Genomic DNA, 18,306 nt, shown 5'->3' on the forward strand with positions numbered 1-18,306 from the left:
AAGTGTAAGTCTAATTGATTGATAAAAAAAAAAAAAAAGACAATAACAATGAACCATATTCATCTGAGACTGTGTGATTTAATAGTGACACTTAAATCCCCAATTCAGCATCAAGACATCGAGCAGGAAGAACATTAGTGGGGAGTGTATATTACCGTGTTTTAAAGCTTAGGTCTGTAATTTGTCTCTGATCCAATTCACGCCCCGAGAGCCAGTAATAGATCAGGTTTTCTGGAAAATGGTAGCAGTACTGCAATAAACACTAAAACAGTCATTGTTTCACTCAGACCTCATGGAAAGACTATCTGACCTGTCCACCTGTACACACACACCCCGCCCACACTCTCATGTCACATGACCAGTCTTCATTAAAAAAGGCAGAGAAGCTGAGGCGGGAGCCATAAGTTGGCAAACAACGGCAGAGAAAGTACAGCCGAACGGAACCGTTTCACTCCAGATGACTTCCAGTGTTTTGGGGTGGGGCTTCAACATAAGGGGGTGGGGCATATCATTGTATTCTTATATTTTTATGTGTAGTGTATAGCCTGCCACTGCAAGCTTCTCCACACTCACTTATCAAAAACTTTAAGCTTAATATTAGCATTGTAAACAGAAATGGACAAAGGTTACGTCGCTATGAACGCATTTTTTGTCAAATTTCATAATTTTTTCAAAAGTAAAGACAAGAAATGTTTTCATAAACACGTGATACCCCCCAAAAATGACTCTCCACGCTGCAGTAAAGTAACGACAACATGGAGCGCGCTCATGCAGCTCGTTCCAAACTCCAAACGCTAGAAGTAGAAGATGACGACAGCGAATGTTTGACACGAGGTGGAGCTTATGACATCATCTTTTTCCAAACGTTGTGTATTAGTTGTAAACAAGTGTGGCGTTTTGAGATTTGTTTTTTTCAATCCGGGGTCTGTTTTAAAAACAACAACTAAAAACTAGCAGTTAAGAGCTCCTAAATGCTGGTTCTGTTGGTTCTGGTTTGATAAGGAAACCTTTCCAAATCCTCCTAAACTCACTCTCATGTGTACGAGCCCTTAAACACACATAACGGGACCAAATGTGAACGGAAATGCTACTGAAACAACATTGAACACATGTTGATGTCTCTGTCTGCAGGTGTGGGCGGAGCCAACAGGTATATCACATCTCCATAAGTCTTTTGCTTACAGTCTACCAGCCATTTAATCCACTGCTCTCTTCTACTACATCAGTTGGTGATAAAATAATCTCCATCTGATTATGGGTCCATTCTGTGTGTGTGTTTAAGTCTTTTCACTGGATTATTATGACGAAATAAAATGATGAAATTATGCATAAATGAGGGTCATTTTCTGTTTTGAGTCTTGGTTGAATTCTAGAAAATAACTTGGGGCCGTGTAGTGGCTAGCAATGTCGCCTCACAGCAAGAAGGTCACCAGTTCGAATCCCAAGCATGTTCTTTGTGTGTTTGCACGTGGCTTTTTTTATCCAGATTCTCCGGTTTCCTTCCATCGTCCACGTGTCAGCTGGGATTGGCTCCAGCAGCCCCCGAGACCCTCACACGGGGGATAAATTGGTACAAAATGAGTGAGAACTTGTCGTTTTCTTCTCTGTTTTCATGCAGTGACTTGGATTTTAAGTCGTCACACATATTTCACACATATTTGACTTGAATCCAACAGCATATTTTGTTTGTTCAGATCTGTGGTGGCCGTTTCCAGGTGACCAGTCTTTGTCGATGTATTTAGCTCTGCGTATATTTTATCTGCGATGTCACCGTCACCACTCTGCTGGATGTGAAGACAGGGAGTCAAAGCCACGATGTTCCCCCCGCTGACCAGGTCCAGTGCAGCGATGATAACGTCAGACTATCATATATATATACTGTATATCTATGGTAGAAAATAAAAATGATTAGCAGCTGTGAGTATAAGCTCTGCGGTATTAATAAATCGGAGCATGTTGAAAATACATGTTCTTAGTGCTAATAAAAATAATTAAAAGATAAGCAAATTCAAAAAAAACAAAAAAAAAAACAAAAAGACCCATTAAGACATATAGTAACCAGTGTAAGTGATTACAAAATCATTTCTAAATATCCATAACAGCATAGTAATGATGAATATAAATGACAATAGCAGAAAAGAAAAAGATTGTTTTTGCTATTGGGAGGAGGCAGAAATGGGGGGGGAGGTGACAGGAGAATGAGGCGCGAGTCTTTCAGGGTGGTTGTTTTTTCTTCTTTTTTTTTAGTTTGGGAGGTTTTGGTGTTGGTTTTGTGGCAGAATTATGGTACAGTCCAGCTGGGGGTGGGGGGGTTTCCAGTTCCTGCTCTCCCCCACCATCTTCCTTGTAACCTCCTCATCAGACTGCAGGGGCCGATTGGAGCTGAGTGGATTATTATGGCTCAGAGGAGACACCAAATTCTTCTGAGGGTTATCTGTCTGGGCAGGGTTATGTTGCATAGTGATCGAAGCTTCCCAGGTACTCCAGAGAAGCCCGGTAACACAGTTGGTACTGGTCCTGTAGAGACAGACACAGGGTGTTAGTCAGCGACACTTTTCCATTATACAGTTTTAGCACGGCACGGATCAACTCTTTTTTTAGTCCCTGCTCCGGTGAGGTTCTAAGCGAGCTGAGGCGATACTAAAATGTGACGTCAACAGACTGCCGGTCACTGACTGGTCATGAGCGTCCGACACAAGAATCAAAGCCAACGATGCTGAACTGTAGATCAGTTAAAAAAAATCCTGAAAACACGCGTTAATCTCCAACATATAGCAAAGGAAATAAAATCTAAAATAGTGGAAAAGCTCCATTACAGTGAGTAGAACTAGGGTGCCGTCCCACCTGTCCCACATCTATCTATAAATGCTAATAATAAACGTCTGTTAATCACATAACTGTCCACGACTTAGCAGGTGACTCACTAAAGCGCAGCAGTGTGTGCAGCGCTGAAACCTGAACTCTCCAAACTCACGAGATTATACTGTAGCTGTTTTAAGATAAAAAAAAAACTCCAGAAAATGTCCCAAATGTTGGATCCAGACATTTGAAAGAGTACAGCTGGAGACTGTCGAGGACAAATAATGTTCACAGTCACAAGACGCTCGTCCACCTGCCCAAGTTGTGGGAAATGTTTTGAAGTAGCTTTTGTGTTCTCACATAACAGCCTCTCCTGGACCACTTCAGGAAAACATGTCTGAACACCAACTGAAGTCCCATTCTCTCATGTCTCCTCCCACCGTACCTCTGTCTGCACCATGGCCGGCCGCTGAGTTCGGAGCGTCTTGACCGTCTGGAAGAGGTCGACCACGCCTTCATACCTCATCCTCTCCAGGACGATGCTCAGGGTGATGAACACACCGGTCCGTCCAACACCAGCACTGATGAAAAACACGTTATTGTCAAAGCAGCATGTTCATCACACGGCAGCACTTTATACAAAGATAAGATAAGGGAAGATATTTAAATAGCAGTGCACCACATACAGGTGCAAATGTCTTTTAAAGCGAACGACAAGCGAAACTCTGATTGGTTTGATTTGAGGCTTAGATTATATGCTGTGTAACTCAGAAGAAAAGTGCAGTTGGACACGGTTCAGACCATGTGCTATAAGATCGTTTCAGTCAGCAGCTGCTTTGGACTGAACAACAACGCATTTGTCCATCCTGTCAAACTCCGTCCTGACATTTCTGATGTTTTAAAAACAGCTGTGAGGACTGTGGGAATGAGGAGACAGTTCCTCACGCTTTGCTGAGTGATGACATTAAAACATTGTTTATGTTTACAATTGTGAATAAAAGTGTTGACTCCACTGTCTGTGTGTGGTTTCATTCACTCACCTGCAGTGGACAGTGATCGGTCCGTCTTGTCCAAACTGCTCCTTGGTTTTATGGACCTGGCCGATGAAGTCGATAAATCCCTCTCCAGTTTTTGGCACTCCCTGCTCTGGCCAGTCTGTGAACTGAAACTGCCTGATGGTCCTCGACTGACCGTCCTGACAATCACAAAGGGAAATGGACACAGAAATCGTCAGGACGCTGTGGGTAACGAGGTGTTCATGTGCCGTTATCACATTATATATCAAATTAATAATAAATTAATAAAATTAAAAACTTACTTTCAAACATCATGTGTCTAATAGGCGTAGACACTAGATTTTATTTATTTTTAAAGTTCTCACTGGTCTCTTAACATTCTATATTAACTCTTTAGTATCTTTTAGTGCAAGTCTCCATCATACACATTCAAAGGACTGGCTCACACTGCAGGTTCCCTCTGTTGACACTGAATTTGGAAAATCCTGTTTTTCTCACTGTGCACCTGCAACCTGGAACACTCTCCAAAAACCATCTGAAACTTACCACACTTTTACCATTAGGACAATTTAAATCCATAATTGCATCTTATTTGACTTCCAACTGCTCTTGTTTTTAGCTAGACCCCTCTGTTTTCATTATTTTTGTCACTTTACTTTTTTGATATTTCGGATTTTTCAAATGTATCGTGTTTTGTCTCGGCTATATTGTAAATGAAGTTGCTCCTCAATATATTTCCGAGTTTAAATAAAGGCAATAAACAAATGAATGAATAAATAAATAAATAAATAAATCTCCTTCTTGTGTTCCTCATTCAAAGTATCGTCACAGTGTGGTGTGTGAGCTCAGATCTCAGGAAAAGTTGAGCCCATTTCTTTCATGCACATCATGTGAAATTAGCCAATTTATATAATAATAATAATAATATATTTTTAACAGATTCATCAATTATTCATAGATGACTGAATTAATCGTCAAGGATTTTGATAATAGACCAATCCATTTGAGGTTCTTTTCAATATTAAAATCACTTTCTAGTCCCCATCAGCATTTTCCCGCTCATGTAATGGTTTGTTATCGGTGTTTTGTAACATTTGCTGTTCTCAGTGGTGCAACACTGCATTCTTCTCCTTTTTTCCTCTTCTTCCTCTTCTACTTTCGTCTTCTCCCGTGCACCTCGTTCACGAGCCAGAGGTTTAACACAAAGGGCACGAGGCCAAAGCTTCCAGACACTTTACAGGTAAACGTGGAGCACAGGGAGCACAAAATAATGTAGTGCGAGGAGACAAGTTGTGCATCATCGGCAGATGTTGTGGATCCAGTTTCACGCCTCTGAACTCTGTGCCCCGCGTGAGGAACATGCAACCCAAACCCTCCCATTTAAAGAAAAAAAAAAAATCCCAAAATACAGAGACAAAAAAAGACCTTTATGTGCAATGAATGAGTCATTCAGCCAGCGCAAACATTCTTTGTTATAAAAATAGTGTTTCTAAGTGTGTATGCACTGAAGCAAACACAGGGCAACGGCGTCGCTCAACGACAGCACAGCGAACTCACCCTGGCGTCTGTGACTTTGAACTCTCTCAGGATGTACTGAGGCATGTTGTACTCGGCCATCGGGTCCACAACAAAGTACTGGTAACGTGCGGAGCGCTCTGCGGGCCAGTACTGATGGCACTTTTCCTGAAGGAAAAACAGATTTTCAGCGAGGCACTTTGGTAAATCTGAGCTAAGGATTTAAAACATAGAATTCATGAAATAAAGCAAAAGTGGTTCAACAACTCGTGCGTGCCGTGATGTAAAATCACAGATTTCCTCTATGAGCTTTGCTGAGTGGTTTACAAAATGCTTTCTAAAGTTGAGGCAAAAGCTGCAAACATGTTCTTAAAACATCATCTTCATGCATCCTGAACTGTCCTTATAACATGCTGGTTGTTATTCAGTGTGCTACAGTTTCACAGTTAACTATGTGACCCGTGGTGCAGTTGCGATGCCTCACCCGTCCCATCTCGCGCAGCTTGGTGAGCATGACGACGATGGTGGAGTTGTGCTCCCACAACATTCTCCAGAAGTCCTCTGTGGTCTCAGATAACGGGCCCTGGGTGGCCATGTATGCTCTCTGCTGCCTGCAAGTTCAAACAGAGACACAGTCTGTGTTTACTCCTCTGGGTTCTGGCAGAACTGCGCTCTATGTCATTTCCATTTCTTTCTTTCTTTCTTTCTATACTCAGCCCAGTCAGTGTGCGTGGACATGCACGGCTGGAAGACCCAGCTATGGAGTCCAAGGGCTGAAATGAGGTGGAAGTTCACATTTCTCTTTCTTATCCAACACAGCGTCAAAGTTGGCACCTGCCAAGTTTGAACACTGTCAAGCCACTTGTTGGATAGTTGTGCGTTGAACAGTCAGTCAGTCAGACAGACGGTCCTTGCATTTATAGAAACAGAAATCATCTGTTACGTTTAGGCCTGGCATCCACACGTCCCCATTTTTGGAGCTCAGAGGCTTTGGAAAGACCGCTCGGCTCGCTTTGTTTTGAAAAGCGCCTGGACAACGACTAATTGAGATGTTTGGAAATGATGCAACGCTTGGTCACGGTTGCTTCAGGGCTGGACCTGATTGGTCACAACTCCACAGTCAGAGTTGGTTCAATAAAATAAATAAATGAATGTGGAACATCTTACTCAGCCACTTCAGACATATTCACTCTGGTAATGGTTTTAAAAACGTCTCCAAAAAATGTTTTAGTTAAACAGGGTGACAGGAGGACTGTCTGTAAGTGTTTTATTTGGATTTTATTGGAGTCTGAAACACTTTCCTTACTCCATAAGTATTTCTCTATTTATGCACTTCATCCTGTCTGATGTGCTTTGTGTTGTTGAGCACTTAATGTGTAATTTAATGTGTGAAAGGTGCAATATAAATAAAAGTATTATTGTTTTTATTATCAATAAAACTCGGCGAATAAAAACACACTGATTAGACAAGACGCTGATTAAAGCTTGTACCAGTGAAGCAAGAGTGGACTAAAAAAAGCCAATGGATGGTGTTTGACCAGAGGGAGGCAGTAGATACACCGATGTTTTTATCCCATTATGTATAATTTCAATACAAATAACATATAACAGCTAGAATAAGAGCTCGATTAGGGCATCACAGGGTACCGCACAATACGATACAAATAATATCTCGATACGACGATTCTATGATAGTTTGCGAAACAGGTCACATCCACCCAAGCTTCCCTCTCTCATTTGGGCAGCGCCATCATGAGGAGACATGAAGTAGTGACACCCGGTGAGTGAAACTGGCAGGGACTGTTTACTTTAGAGCTCCTTAAGTTACGAATTAAAATACCTATTATTTGACTAGTGTATCAATTATTGTATTACACGAGGGAAGAAGACAATATATCACCACATTGATATTTTGACCCACACCTACTACCCATATATACTGGATTACAGCTGAAAAAAAAGTGGTTAAGGGGTTTTCGTTGCACTTTGTCAATGTCTTGTCAGGTTGTATATGAAATACAATTGTATATAATATCTACACCAAGTCACCTGAAATGCACCGTGGGGTTTTCTGTCTCATTCCTGCCAAAGCGGACAGAAAGTACATTCAGCTGAGCTGAATTTCACCCTTCACCACATCCCTTTAACAGCGTATTAGTATTACAGTAGTTCAGTGACATCCCATAATTGTTGAATGGAGCTCTCAGGTGTTAAATATTTCATTTTATACTCCCCTCACAATGGATTTTTGCAGAGTCAGGTGTTGCACTGTTTTTGTGTGTGTGTGTGTGTGTGTTTTTTAACAGAACTGTTTAAGGGCAGATGCTGTCACAGCTGCTCCACCCAGCTCTGGGTCACACACAGCAGGCTACCACTTGGTGGCACTGTTGAGCCATGCAGCAGAGGCGCTCCAGTGTTTTCTGTTACCTGATTCCATCAGAGCTCAGGGATGTGTGTGTGTGTGTGTGTGTGTGTGTACCAGTGATGACTGGAGGCACTGCTGTGTGTGTGTGTGTCGCTGTCCTGCTCTGAGGATTTCCTCTCTGCACCAGCGTCTGGGGCCAGAGCTTGAATATTTCAAAACACAACAACCATAAAAACTTAGGAAGCAAAGCTGCTGGGTTGTTGGACCTGCAGAGCTACAGAACGGAGGATCCTGAATTTCTTTGTGACTGTTGCTGTGTAAACTGCTTACTCTCTGCACCAAAGTCCACAGAGAAAATGCACAAAGGGCCACACTGATTTTTCTGATGTGTTATCTTGTTATCTTTTGTGTTTTAATTCCTTTGTTTGACAGCAGTGGACCAGCAACTCTTAGTTTCCAGGCAGAAAACTCTGTCTAAAAGCTAAATATAGCTAAGGAAACATTCTTAAGATACAGTATCATTGACTTAAGTAGTTGAAGACTTCATTAGATGAGCCTGTTGTTCATTGGTTGAACTCAGCACTGACGAGCATCTGTTTCTCAGGCAGGTTCCTGGTGACACTAACAGTCTGGTGGTAAACACAGCAAAGACAGCTCTAAATATTTATCATTACCTCATAAAACCACACTTAAAGTGCAATTAAAGCCCTAAACCACCTTTTTTCCGTGTTGTTTGAATGTGATTTGCTGATGATTCCTTGTCTCTTTCACTGAGCTCTCAGCCAACTTCTTGGCATTTAAAAAAATCAGTCATTCATTGGCGAAGTTATCTTCATAAGAGAAGGTTAAGTTAGCCTTTAAACTGCTGTCAGCGGCGTCATCTTTTGGCTAACCTCCGTGAGAATTCCTTGTGTCACATCATGAACACATCTTGTGAGGGAAGGAGGACGGCACGTTTACTAGTTCTGGCTCGTGATTGAATAAAGTGCTGTGGGATAATGGAATCGTTTACGGACACTGAGCACGTTAGGATATAGAGCTATTTAACAAAAGATTTCAATTAAAGGAAGGTCAGATGTTAGGCGTTTAATATGCACAACTGCATCATTACTGACCACTGTGCAATCAAACAAACAAATAGTTTGCCTGCTAATGAGCACTCCACAACATTAAATAGTTTTGACCTGCTAATGTGGCTATAATATTGTATACCATATTGAAACTTAGACTGAGGGAGATTAGACTAGATTATTTGGTTTTGGGCAACTATTGAATCTCCAAAAAGGGGAACCAATCCAAGTCTAGCAGCTTTTGTCTACATCCAACATGACAGCCACCAAAGAACAGCTGCACAGTTTGACCGAGCTAAGACCATAGTCCGACTACGATGGACAATCGGTCGAGTCCGAGTAAACATAAAGAGAAACTCCATTTATGTACGTCTGATCTCTCTATAAACTAGTGTGTATCATTAATCATTTTCTTGTTGACCTTTATGTCACAGAACCGTGTTTTGTACCCACTGTACATGGCTCTTGTGGTTGCAGAGTTGTCCCACCGCACTTCATACGTCGTCTCCTTCTACTTCCGGGGTCAAAGAGCGGGGAGGACATTTTGGTGTATGCGCAGAACGCCAAGTGCAACTCCAGTCCGACTAAGCGTGTACATGCTTGATTTTAAGTCAGACTAAGGTGTTTACAAGACATTAAGAAAACCCAATTCATGTCTTAGTCTAAGACTAAAATCAGGCTTTTTAACATCCAGGTAAACACAAGAGATCAAAACTAATAAAAGGCCTCCATGAAAACGTTCATGAAACAACTTCGTTTTCTTATGTAACACAGGATCATTAGCGCCATTCCAGGTGCACTCACACTCGGCCATGATGCTTTACATATTCCAAAGAAACTGTTAAGACAAAGAAACGTTGCCCAAACCAAAGACGAATAACACAAGAGTGCGACTCAGTAACAGGAAAAATCATTTCCAATTTACATAAAACCCATCAACAACGGCACAGTTGCATATTTTGAATAGGCTGCTCTACCGGGAGTCATAAGAGAGTGCTGTAACAGATAATAATTGGTTTAAGCAGGGAGTCCATTCCATTTAATCCGCTTCTAACATAGAGCTAATGATACACTGCTACTGCTGCTGTTGCTGCTGCAGCACTCTCTATCTCACACCACCAAGAACTGAATGACTGCTGCTGATACTCAGAGAGGTCACTGGACACCTGCACTAATCTCCCTGATCACGTCTATGCCTCCAGACCTTAATCTGTGCTAATCCACACTGTGCACTTTAAAAGGCTGAGCTCAGAACGCCGTGTCTCACCTTCTCTTAATTACTGCTACAGGAATTAGAGAGGAATTACAGGACACTCCTGCCTCCTTCGCTTTTCTCCCTTAGGTGGCGCCATGCCCGAGGGACTTCATTAAGCGCCGACAGCCGAGTACGTGATACAACCAAACCCACACTACAAGTAAAAAGAGGAAGTCCTGATTCATTAGTCCCTGTTTTACTCTGTGTATAGTGCACTGGAAAGTATATTATTCCAATTAGTGCTCAGGTTTTTCTGCAAAGACGGTGCTGTGCTTCTGGAACTCAACAATATCAGAGCTGACGGCTGACGTGAGGCTGTGTTTGCAAATCAGCCGCGCGCACACACACACACACACACACACACGCGCGCGCGCGCGCACAGATGAACTCTACTTAGTTACAGACAATGGTTTTCTTTAGTTTAATGAGCTGAGAATCCAGTCTACAGGCAAAAAACCCGTAAAGGTATCGGAGGCATGATCTTTTCCTGGCGTTAATGATCAGTAATTCTTTAACAAATGTTGAGCATTATGGAAATTGTGCCTTCAAATCTGCAGCTTGTCTTGACACTGATCTTTAGAAATCAGGGTAGCTTATGGATGATATGTGATGATGATTAAATTTTGCAGATTTTCTTTTATTCCCACCTCTGTCAACAAATACAAGAACATACACACACACACACTGTAAAGTTTAGTTTGACAGTCCCACATCGGCAGATTAATGCTCATCTTTGCTGCTGGTCTTGCCCCCAAAGGCCAGCAGGTGGCCGGTGCTTGGGCATCCACGTTCCCCGGTAAGAAGCAAGCAGAACTGGAAGGAGAACTACTGATAATTGGAACAGATTCGGAGGAATTATGCCGTTAAACAGTGTCCATCCTCCAGGTCTGGGAGGCTCCAACTCTTCCTTCTCTGCAGGTAAGATTGCGCATTTAGTTGAGCTAGCATCGCCACCCCAGAACACAGCGAAACCCACGCCACGCCACTGTTTCTCAGCTGTGGAGAACGAGGGCAACACCTGCAGCTCAGGAAACCTCAGTTGGCGACTTCATGTCACTTTGGGGTGACGATGCTAGGCTAAATGTGCTAGTTTAGCCGCGGAGGAAGAAGAGTAGGAACCTGCCAGACCGGCTTTCCTCACGTTTCTCCCTTCTCCTCACTGGTGGAGAAAGGTGAAAGGTGTGGATAAGGGTTGATTAACTGCTCCAGAGTTCACTCTGAAGCCATCCAAGCCTCTTTCAAGCTGACCAGAGGTCTTGGTCTATCTTCACACCAACCCAAATAGAACCATACTGAGGGGTAAACACGCCAGAGTTTGGGTCAACAGAACCTTTAGTCTGAAAGAGCGGACTGACTTCTCACCTGTATCCGTCAATGAAGCTGGCATTGATGTAGTCGGAGCCCTCCACTCCTCGGATTGGCTGCAGGCAGACGCGGGTGGACTCGAAAGGCATGATGTTCACCAGGCGATTCTTGAATTTGTTACACGGCAAGTTGGCACTGATGAATCTTGAGGTATGTGCTTTGGAGTTGGCCAGTTTCTGCAGAGACACACACACACACACACACACGCGCGTCAGACAACCTGATCCTCCGGCATCTGCTGTCTGCGCCGAGTGCTAAGAAGAAAGAAGCTACACCAGGAAACTGATTCACTGAACATGATCAGCCTTTGTTCTCTGACTTTTGATGTCGTGCGTGTTAAAATTCATGTTGAATACAAGTAAAAACAAGCCGCCTAATATATACTGTGAGCTGAAGTTGACAAGCTGCTGCCATATGCATGTCATACCAAGGAGAAGGAAACTTCTGAAGAGCCAGCTGAGTGGTGAGGAGGGCGGGAGGGAGGGTCTTTGTTGACAGACTCTAGTGATTCCTTGGCACTACAAGGGCAAGTGTCAATATGAGAGAACTTTTCAATGGGCTAATTATTCTCTGTTCAGATTTACAGCCGTCCTGCTTGCTCGAGCAAGAAGCATAATTTAGATTGGGCAACTCCTTCTCCTCCTTCTCCTCCTTCTCCCTCCAGATGTGGTTGGTTAAATCTCTGCGGTGCAGCTAAGTGCAGAGCGATGAGTGTGGTGGTTGGTGGAGCGCTGCAGCTCACCCTGTGTTAAACCATCTAACACAGCAGGGCCATATCTTTATTCTGTCAGACTTCCAGTGAGTCTCAGTCCGTCCTCGCTCATCCAACATCCTCAGCTTCTCCTGCAGTCTGACGTCTGCAGCTCAGAGGTTAAGCTCTCGCTGAATACACTTCTTTTACAAAGGCTGAAGATGAAAATCTCTCCTCTTTCCAAACCTCCACTGCATCATGTAGAACTGTATTCTTCATATACAGTCACTCATTTTTTTATACACTTAATAAATGTCTCCATATATATATATGTTGTCTATTGATTATCTTACTATACATTTGATGATTTCATCGTTATAGTCACTAAATGTTATATACAGTCACCGATCATCCTTATATATGGTCAGTAAATGTCCTTATATACAGTCAATAAATGTCTTTATACAGTCAATAAATATTTATATACAGTCAATAAATGTCCTTATATACAGTCACCGATCATCCTTATATACGGTCAGTAAATGTCCTTATACAGTCAATAAATATTTATATACAGTCAATAAATGTCTTTATATACAGTCAATAAATGTCTTTATACGTCAATAAATGTCCTTATATACAGTCAATAAATGTCCTATATACAGTCAATAAATGTCTTTATACAGTCAATAAATATTTATATACAGTCAATAAATGTCTTTATATACAGTCAATAAATGTCTTTATACAGTCAATAAATGTCCTTAAATACAGTCAATAAATGTCCTCATATGCAGTCAATAAATGTCTTTATATACAGTCAATAAATGTCTTTATACAGTCAATAAATGTCCTTAAATACAGTCAATAAATGTCCTTATATGCAGTCAATAAATGTCTTTATATACAGTCAATAAATGTCTTTATATACAGTCAATAAATGTCCTTATAAACAGTCAATAAATGTCTTTATATACAGTCAATAAATGTCCTCATATACAGTCAATAAATGTCCTTATATACCGTCAATAAATGTCTTTATACTTCAATAAATATTTATATACAGTCCCCAATCATCCTTTTATACAGTCAATAAATGTCCTTATATACAGTCAATAAATTTCTTTTCATACAGTCAATAAATGTCCTCATATAAAGTCAATAAATGTCCTTATATATGGTTAATAAATGTGTTTATATAAAGTCAATAAATGTCCTTATATAAATTCAATAAATGTCCTCATATATATTTAATAAATGTCCTTATATACAGTAAATATATGTCTTTATATACGGTCAATGTCCTCATATACAGTCAACACTTTAGAAAACATACCTCATAATAACTGGATATTAATTGAGACCTCTGATATAGTCATTTCATATATACCACATATGTATTGCACACACATAAATATACGTATACACATATATATATATATATACACATGTGTGTTGATGTCTCATTCCCTCTCTGAAGCTGTCGCAGGTGCAGTGAGACACGCATCATAACTTCACTGCAGATATTTTCTCTTGTTAAATACAGTCGTCGTTAAAAACACAAGCTCCTTTTACGCGGCATTAATTTCAGTGATGGCGCGTCTTTAATGTTATGAGCGCCACCTGTCTCACAGTTCAAATATCCTTTCAAATGGATGTGTCCTGGTGGTAATAAGGTTCAGGGAATCAGGTGAGGAACAACAGAATTACAACAAGGACGATGTTTTGACAGGAGCAGGGTGTTAATCGACACGTCCAAACTAAAACTAAAACAATAAGCTTGCAGATCAACACGTGAACAATGTTCCTCTGTGACAAACTATTTAGATAAGCTGTCACTTAAAAGGTGGTAAATTAAAGCGATTTAAATCGCTTTTTCAATCAAATCAATTGCAAGACAATTATTATAGTGTAAGCTACACAAAATCCAAATTAAATAGATGATGTTATCTTTCTTCTCTTGTTTTAAATTGTTTGTTTGGGCATGTAAGAGCTGATAATGTCTACTTTTTATTACATTTTGCTCAGAAAATAATTATTTTAAGTTATATTGTTTGTGCAGTGCAGTTCATTGCAGTATGACATTGTTAATTAAAACCTTTGCACAGCCGCTGAATTGTAATTGTTGACACTTCATTAAAACTGTGATGTGATATTAATGTGTGGTTGTGAGATTGTGGTATGATATTGCTCATTTCAGCCTGAAATTAAAGTAAATACTAATGAAAGTGTTTTTAGTGAAAATGACACACAATCACCATGTTTACATTGAATCACCTAATTAGGAGGAAAAATAACTATGAGAAACTAGAAAACTAGTTATTTATTTTGTTTTTATTACATTATTTTTGTCACATAACGCTTCATCTGTTACATTATCAGCTCTTACGAGGCATATGCTCCGTTAAAAATGTTTTTTTATTGAGAATCTTAAAGTGATCATTCAGGTTTTTAAACAGTGTGTTTGGAGAAGTCCAGTTTTTTGAGACACAAAAATAAATTTTAGCCTCCTGACAAAATCTGTATCGAATCAAGTCGAGAGTCAGAGTCCAGGCATTTATTTACCTTCAAGGGAGTAGTTTGAATAATTCAAAATATATTAATTATGGCAGTTTTCAAATGTAATCACTGTGGAAAACAGCAGACACGCTCCCTGTTTGGTCGGTGCACAAACTGCGTCACTAAACTGTTTTGTTATTAATGAAATCCCAAACAGACCCTGACAAAAAAAGACGGGAATGTGTTTTGTGTGTAAAAAACTTTGGCAAAGTTGAACTTCGTCATTGGCCGACGTAATGATGTTATTTCTGTGAAATTAGATTTTCGTGACCTGTTTTCCCAGTGGGAAACTAATAAAAACGCCATTAATTCAAATTAGATGGATCATGACAGACAGAGACATTTTGGAACCGCTGGGTTTTCAACTATTGCGGCTTCTCCTGAGAGCTTTTCATTTCCATTTGTAAAGTCAACACACAAGTCCCTGTAAAGTAAAATACACAGATTCTCCTCTTCACACATTATTCATGTTAGAAAACAAAGGCTGAGAACATGTGAGTACAGTTATAACTGTGGAGCAAAGACTGAAAACAAACTCTGTCTTCTGTTCCGGATTTTTAAAGTGTGTCTTAAAATCCTCCTCAGACACGGCAACGATACAAAACTCCTCAGTGAGCTTTATCAGTGTAACTGCACCTGCTCCGACACGACTGCTTCTGGTTTGTGAGCGAGCTGAGACTTCTTTGTCCTGAAAGCGTCTTTACTTTGATGCAAAAACACGTAGAAAAGCTCTGACACTTTTCCTAAATATTCCCTAAAAGATGAGGAAATGAAGTGGTGAAGAAGATCTGACTACAGTCTTAAGTGGATGTTTTAGTGGAGTCAATGCACAGATGCAAGTAGATGCGAATTTCATGTGGGCTGCCTCAATAGTTGTGTCACTCGCTGTGTTAAACGCTGCTTCAAGCACTGCGTCAAACGCTGCGTCACTCGTGTAAAGCGGTGCGTCACTCGTGTAAAGCGGTGCGTCACTCGTGTAAAGCGGTGCGTCACTCGTGTAAAGCGGTGCGTCACTCGTGTCAAACGCTGCATCAATCTCTGCGCCAGTCGCAGAGTTAAATGCTGCGTCAAGTGTCTTGTCACACACTGCGTCAAGCGTCGCGTCAAACACTGCGTCAATCGCTGCGTCACTCGTGTCAAACGCTGCATCAATCTCTGCGCCACTCGCCGCGTTAAATGCTGCGTCAAGTGTCTTGTCAAACACTGCGTCAAGCGTCGCGTCACTTGCCGCGTTAACCGTTGCGTCAATCGCTGCGTCGCTTGCTGTGTCACTTGCTGCTGCGTTGCTTGCTGTGTCACTCTCTGTGTCACTTGCTGCGTCAATCGCTGCGTCACTTGTTGTGTTAAACGCTGCTTCAAGCACTGCGTCAAATGCTGAGTCACTTGTGTCAACCGCTGCGTCAACCGCTGCGCCACTCGCCGCGTCAAGCGTTGCGTCAAGCGTTGCGTCAAGCGTTGCGTCAAGCGTTGCGTCAAACGCTGCGTCACTCGTTGTGTCAAACGCTGTGTCACTCGTTGTGTCAAACGCTGTGTCACTCGTTGTGTCAAACGCTGCGTCACTCGCTGTGTCAAGCGCTGCGTCACTTGCTGTGTCACTCCCTGCGTTAAGCGCTGCGCCACTCGCCGCATTAAACGCTGCGTTAAGCGCTGCGTCAATCGTTGCATCACTCGCTGGGTCACTCGCTGCGTCAAACGCTCCAACACTTGAGTCGAAAATGTTCAACTTTGGCGAAGAATTGCCGTTGTCGTGATGACAAATCAGTTACGTGACGTACTTGCCGTACTAACCCAAGACTCAAAATTCTGCTCATTTCTGTGTGTGGACACCCGGTGCTCTACGACACGAGTTGCTATAATGCAGCGGGACAAAAACAAAAAAGAGAGAGAGTGTGGTAAATGGGCGGCGAAGAAGTCGATGGCGCAGGCGGTTGCACAAAAATGCAGTGGTCCCGTGGCTCGGATGACACAAAACTTTGCATTTAGTGTGAACGCAGCATTAAATCAAGTCAACTTTACTTATATAACCTAGCATCACAAACACAAGTTGCCTTGAAGGACTTTACAGTCCGTACAGCAAGCATCACCCTTGACTAAGTCAGAAGTGGACTTTAAAGAGGAGGCAACTACCTTGAACTCCAGTTCAATGGTGGTGACGGTGTCTCCTGGAGGGATCTGGGTGAGCTTCTGGATGTGGGCGTACAGGTTGCGGGCGGGGACCTCCGTGTTGCCGCACACCGCGGCTTCGAGCAGGGCCTCGTGGATGAATATGTACTGCTCCTCCGTCTGCACCATGTAGTTCCTCTGAGCGCGCATACACGTCACGTGGCCGTAAATGTCCACCGACTTCTCGTGCTTCATCCTCTCCAGCATGGCCTCGATCACGATGAGGCAGCCCGTCCGGCCCACGCCGGCACTGACGGAGCACAGAGGGAAAACGCGGCCATTAACATACTGATCATCTAAGTTAGAAGACCTAGTTAGTCTCTACATTAAGTACATTTACATTTAAGTACATATTTCATTAAATGGATTTCGAGCTGTCTTGTGGTAATTTATTTTTTAAATTGATTTCCATAATTTAAATTTAATATTTACATAACAGTACATGACTATTGTTTTCATTGTATTATATCTGGACAAATTGAGCCTTTGCCACCTGTTTGGCAGAGTAATCATAGTGATTACTAATTTAGTATAATTAATTACTTTATGTTAGCAATCAGGTTTTAAAAGTGACACAGATTTCCCTAGTGTGTGTGTGTGTGTGGTGTGATTTAGAAAGACAGAAAAACAGAGTCAGGAGAAGAAGACTGAATCCGAAACACTGGAAAGACGGGATGAATTGGATGTCTTCAGATCTTCACTGGTTTATTTCTGATTTGGGGACTCAGGACTGACATTAACACCAGGTCTCTGTTTCATCATAAGGTTTTAAGGTCTACCTGCAGTGGACCACCATGGGTCCAGCGTCTGGAGGGTTACAGGCCTTGACTCGGCGGAGGAAGGCCAGCGTTGGGGTTGGATACTCAGGCACTCCGTGGTCCGGCCAAGCCATGAACTGGAACTGTCGCACCTCTCTCTTCTCACTGGAGCCATTCTGCTCTCACACACACACACACACACACACACGCGCGCGCGTAAAGAGAAGAACGTGTTACGTTCAAGACACTGACAAATGAGTTCACACAGTGCTGATTAAGCCTATCAACAGCAGAACACTGACATTTCCAGGCTGCTCATAGGGAGTGATTTCTTTTTACACCACGGCTCACAGAGGCGAGGCAGAAGCACAATGTGACAGTATAGAAAGTGAAAACACCAAAGAGTGCCGACGAAATGTTCCAGAAGTGGATTCTGCAGCGAAAAAATAACCCTCAGATGTTTAAATGGGATAAATGCTTACGTGTCAAAAATAGAAAGAAAAATACACTTCTTCTTTTCTGGGAAACTGTTCTCAAAAACAAAACTCATCTTCTTGGCACATGAGTTAAAAATAATTAGGTTATATGGGTAGCCCACAGGAAAGGGAACTTGGCTTGTAACAGGAGGGTTGCCCGTTCGAGTCCCCACCAGGTCAAAGGGCTGCAGTAACCCCTGAGCAAGGTACCCAACCTCCATTGCTCCCTGGGCGCCGCTCAGTGGCTGCCCACTGCTCCTAATTCTAGAAAAGT

General features: G+C 42.0%; 1 protein-coding gene across 3 annotated transcripts in view; it reads right to left on the reverse strand.

Annotated features, from left to right (window-relative positions):
- Positions 1–2,335: 2,335 nt before the first annotated feature.
- Positions 2,336–18,306, reverse strand: part of ptprfa (protein tyrosine phosphatase receptor type Fa) — a 243,935-nt gene continuing 227,964 nt past the window's right edge. For all 3 annotated transcript variants that reach the window (XM_044043825.1, XM_044043823.1, XM_044043824.1), the window contains 8 exons: positions 17,578–17,732; positions 16,763–17,048; positions 11,383–11,561; positions 5,815–5,941; positions 5,373–5,498; positions 3,840–3,994; positions 3,245–3,380; positions 2,336–2,517 (listed from right to left, as the gene is read on the reverse strand). In XM_044043825.1, the coding sequence (XP_043899760.1) occupies positions 2,449–2,517; positions 3,245–3,380; positions 3,840–3,994; positions 5,373–5,498; positions 5,815–5,941; positions 11,383–11,561; positions 16,763–17,048; positions 17,578–17,732 (1,233 nt within the window). In that variant the 3' untranslated portion in view covers positions 2,336–2,448. The remainder of the gene's footprint in view (positions 2,518–3,244; positions 3,381–3,839; positions 3,995–5,372; positions 5,499–5,814; positions 5,942–11,382; positions 11,562–16,762; positions 17,049–17,577; positions 17,733–18,306) is intronic.

This window comes from Solea senegalensis, linkage group LG14 (assembly GCF_019176455.1).
Source record: "Solea senegalensis isolate Sse05_10M linkage group LG14, IFAPA_SoseM_1, whole genome shotgun sequence".
NCBI lineage: Eukaryota > Metazoa > Chordata > Actinopteri > Pleuronectiformes > Soleidae > Solea > Solea senegalensis.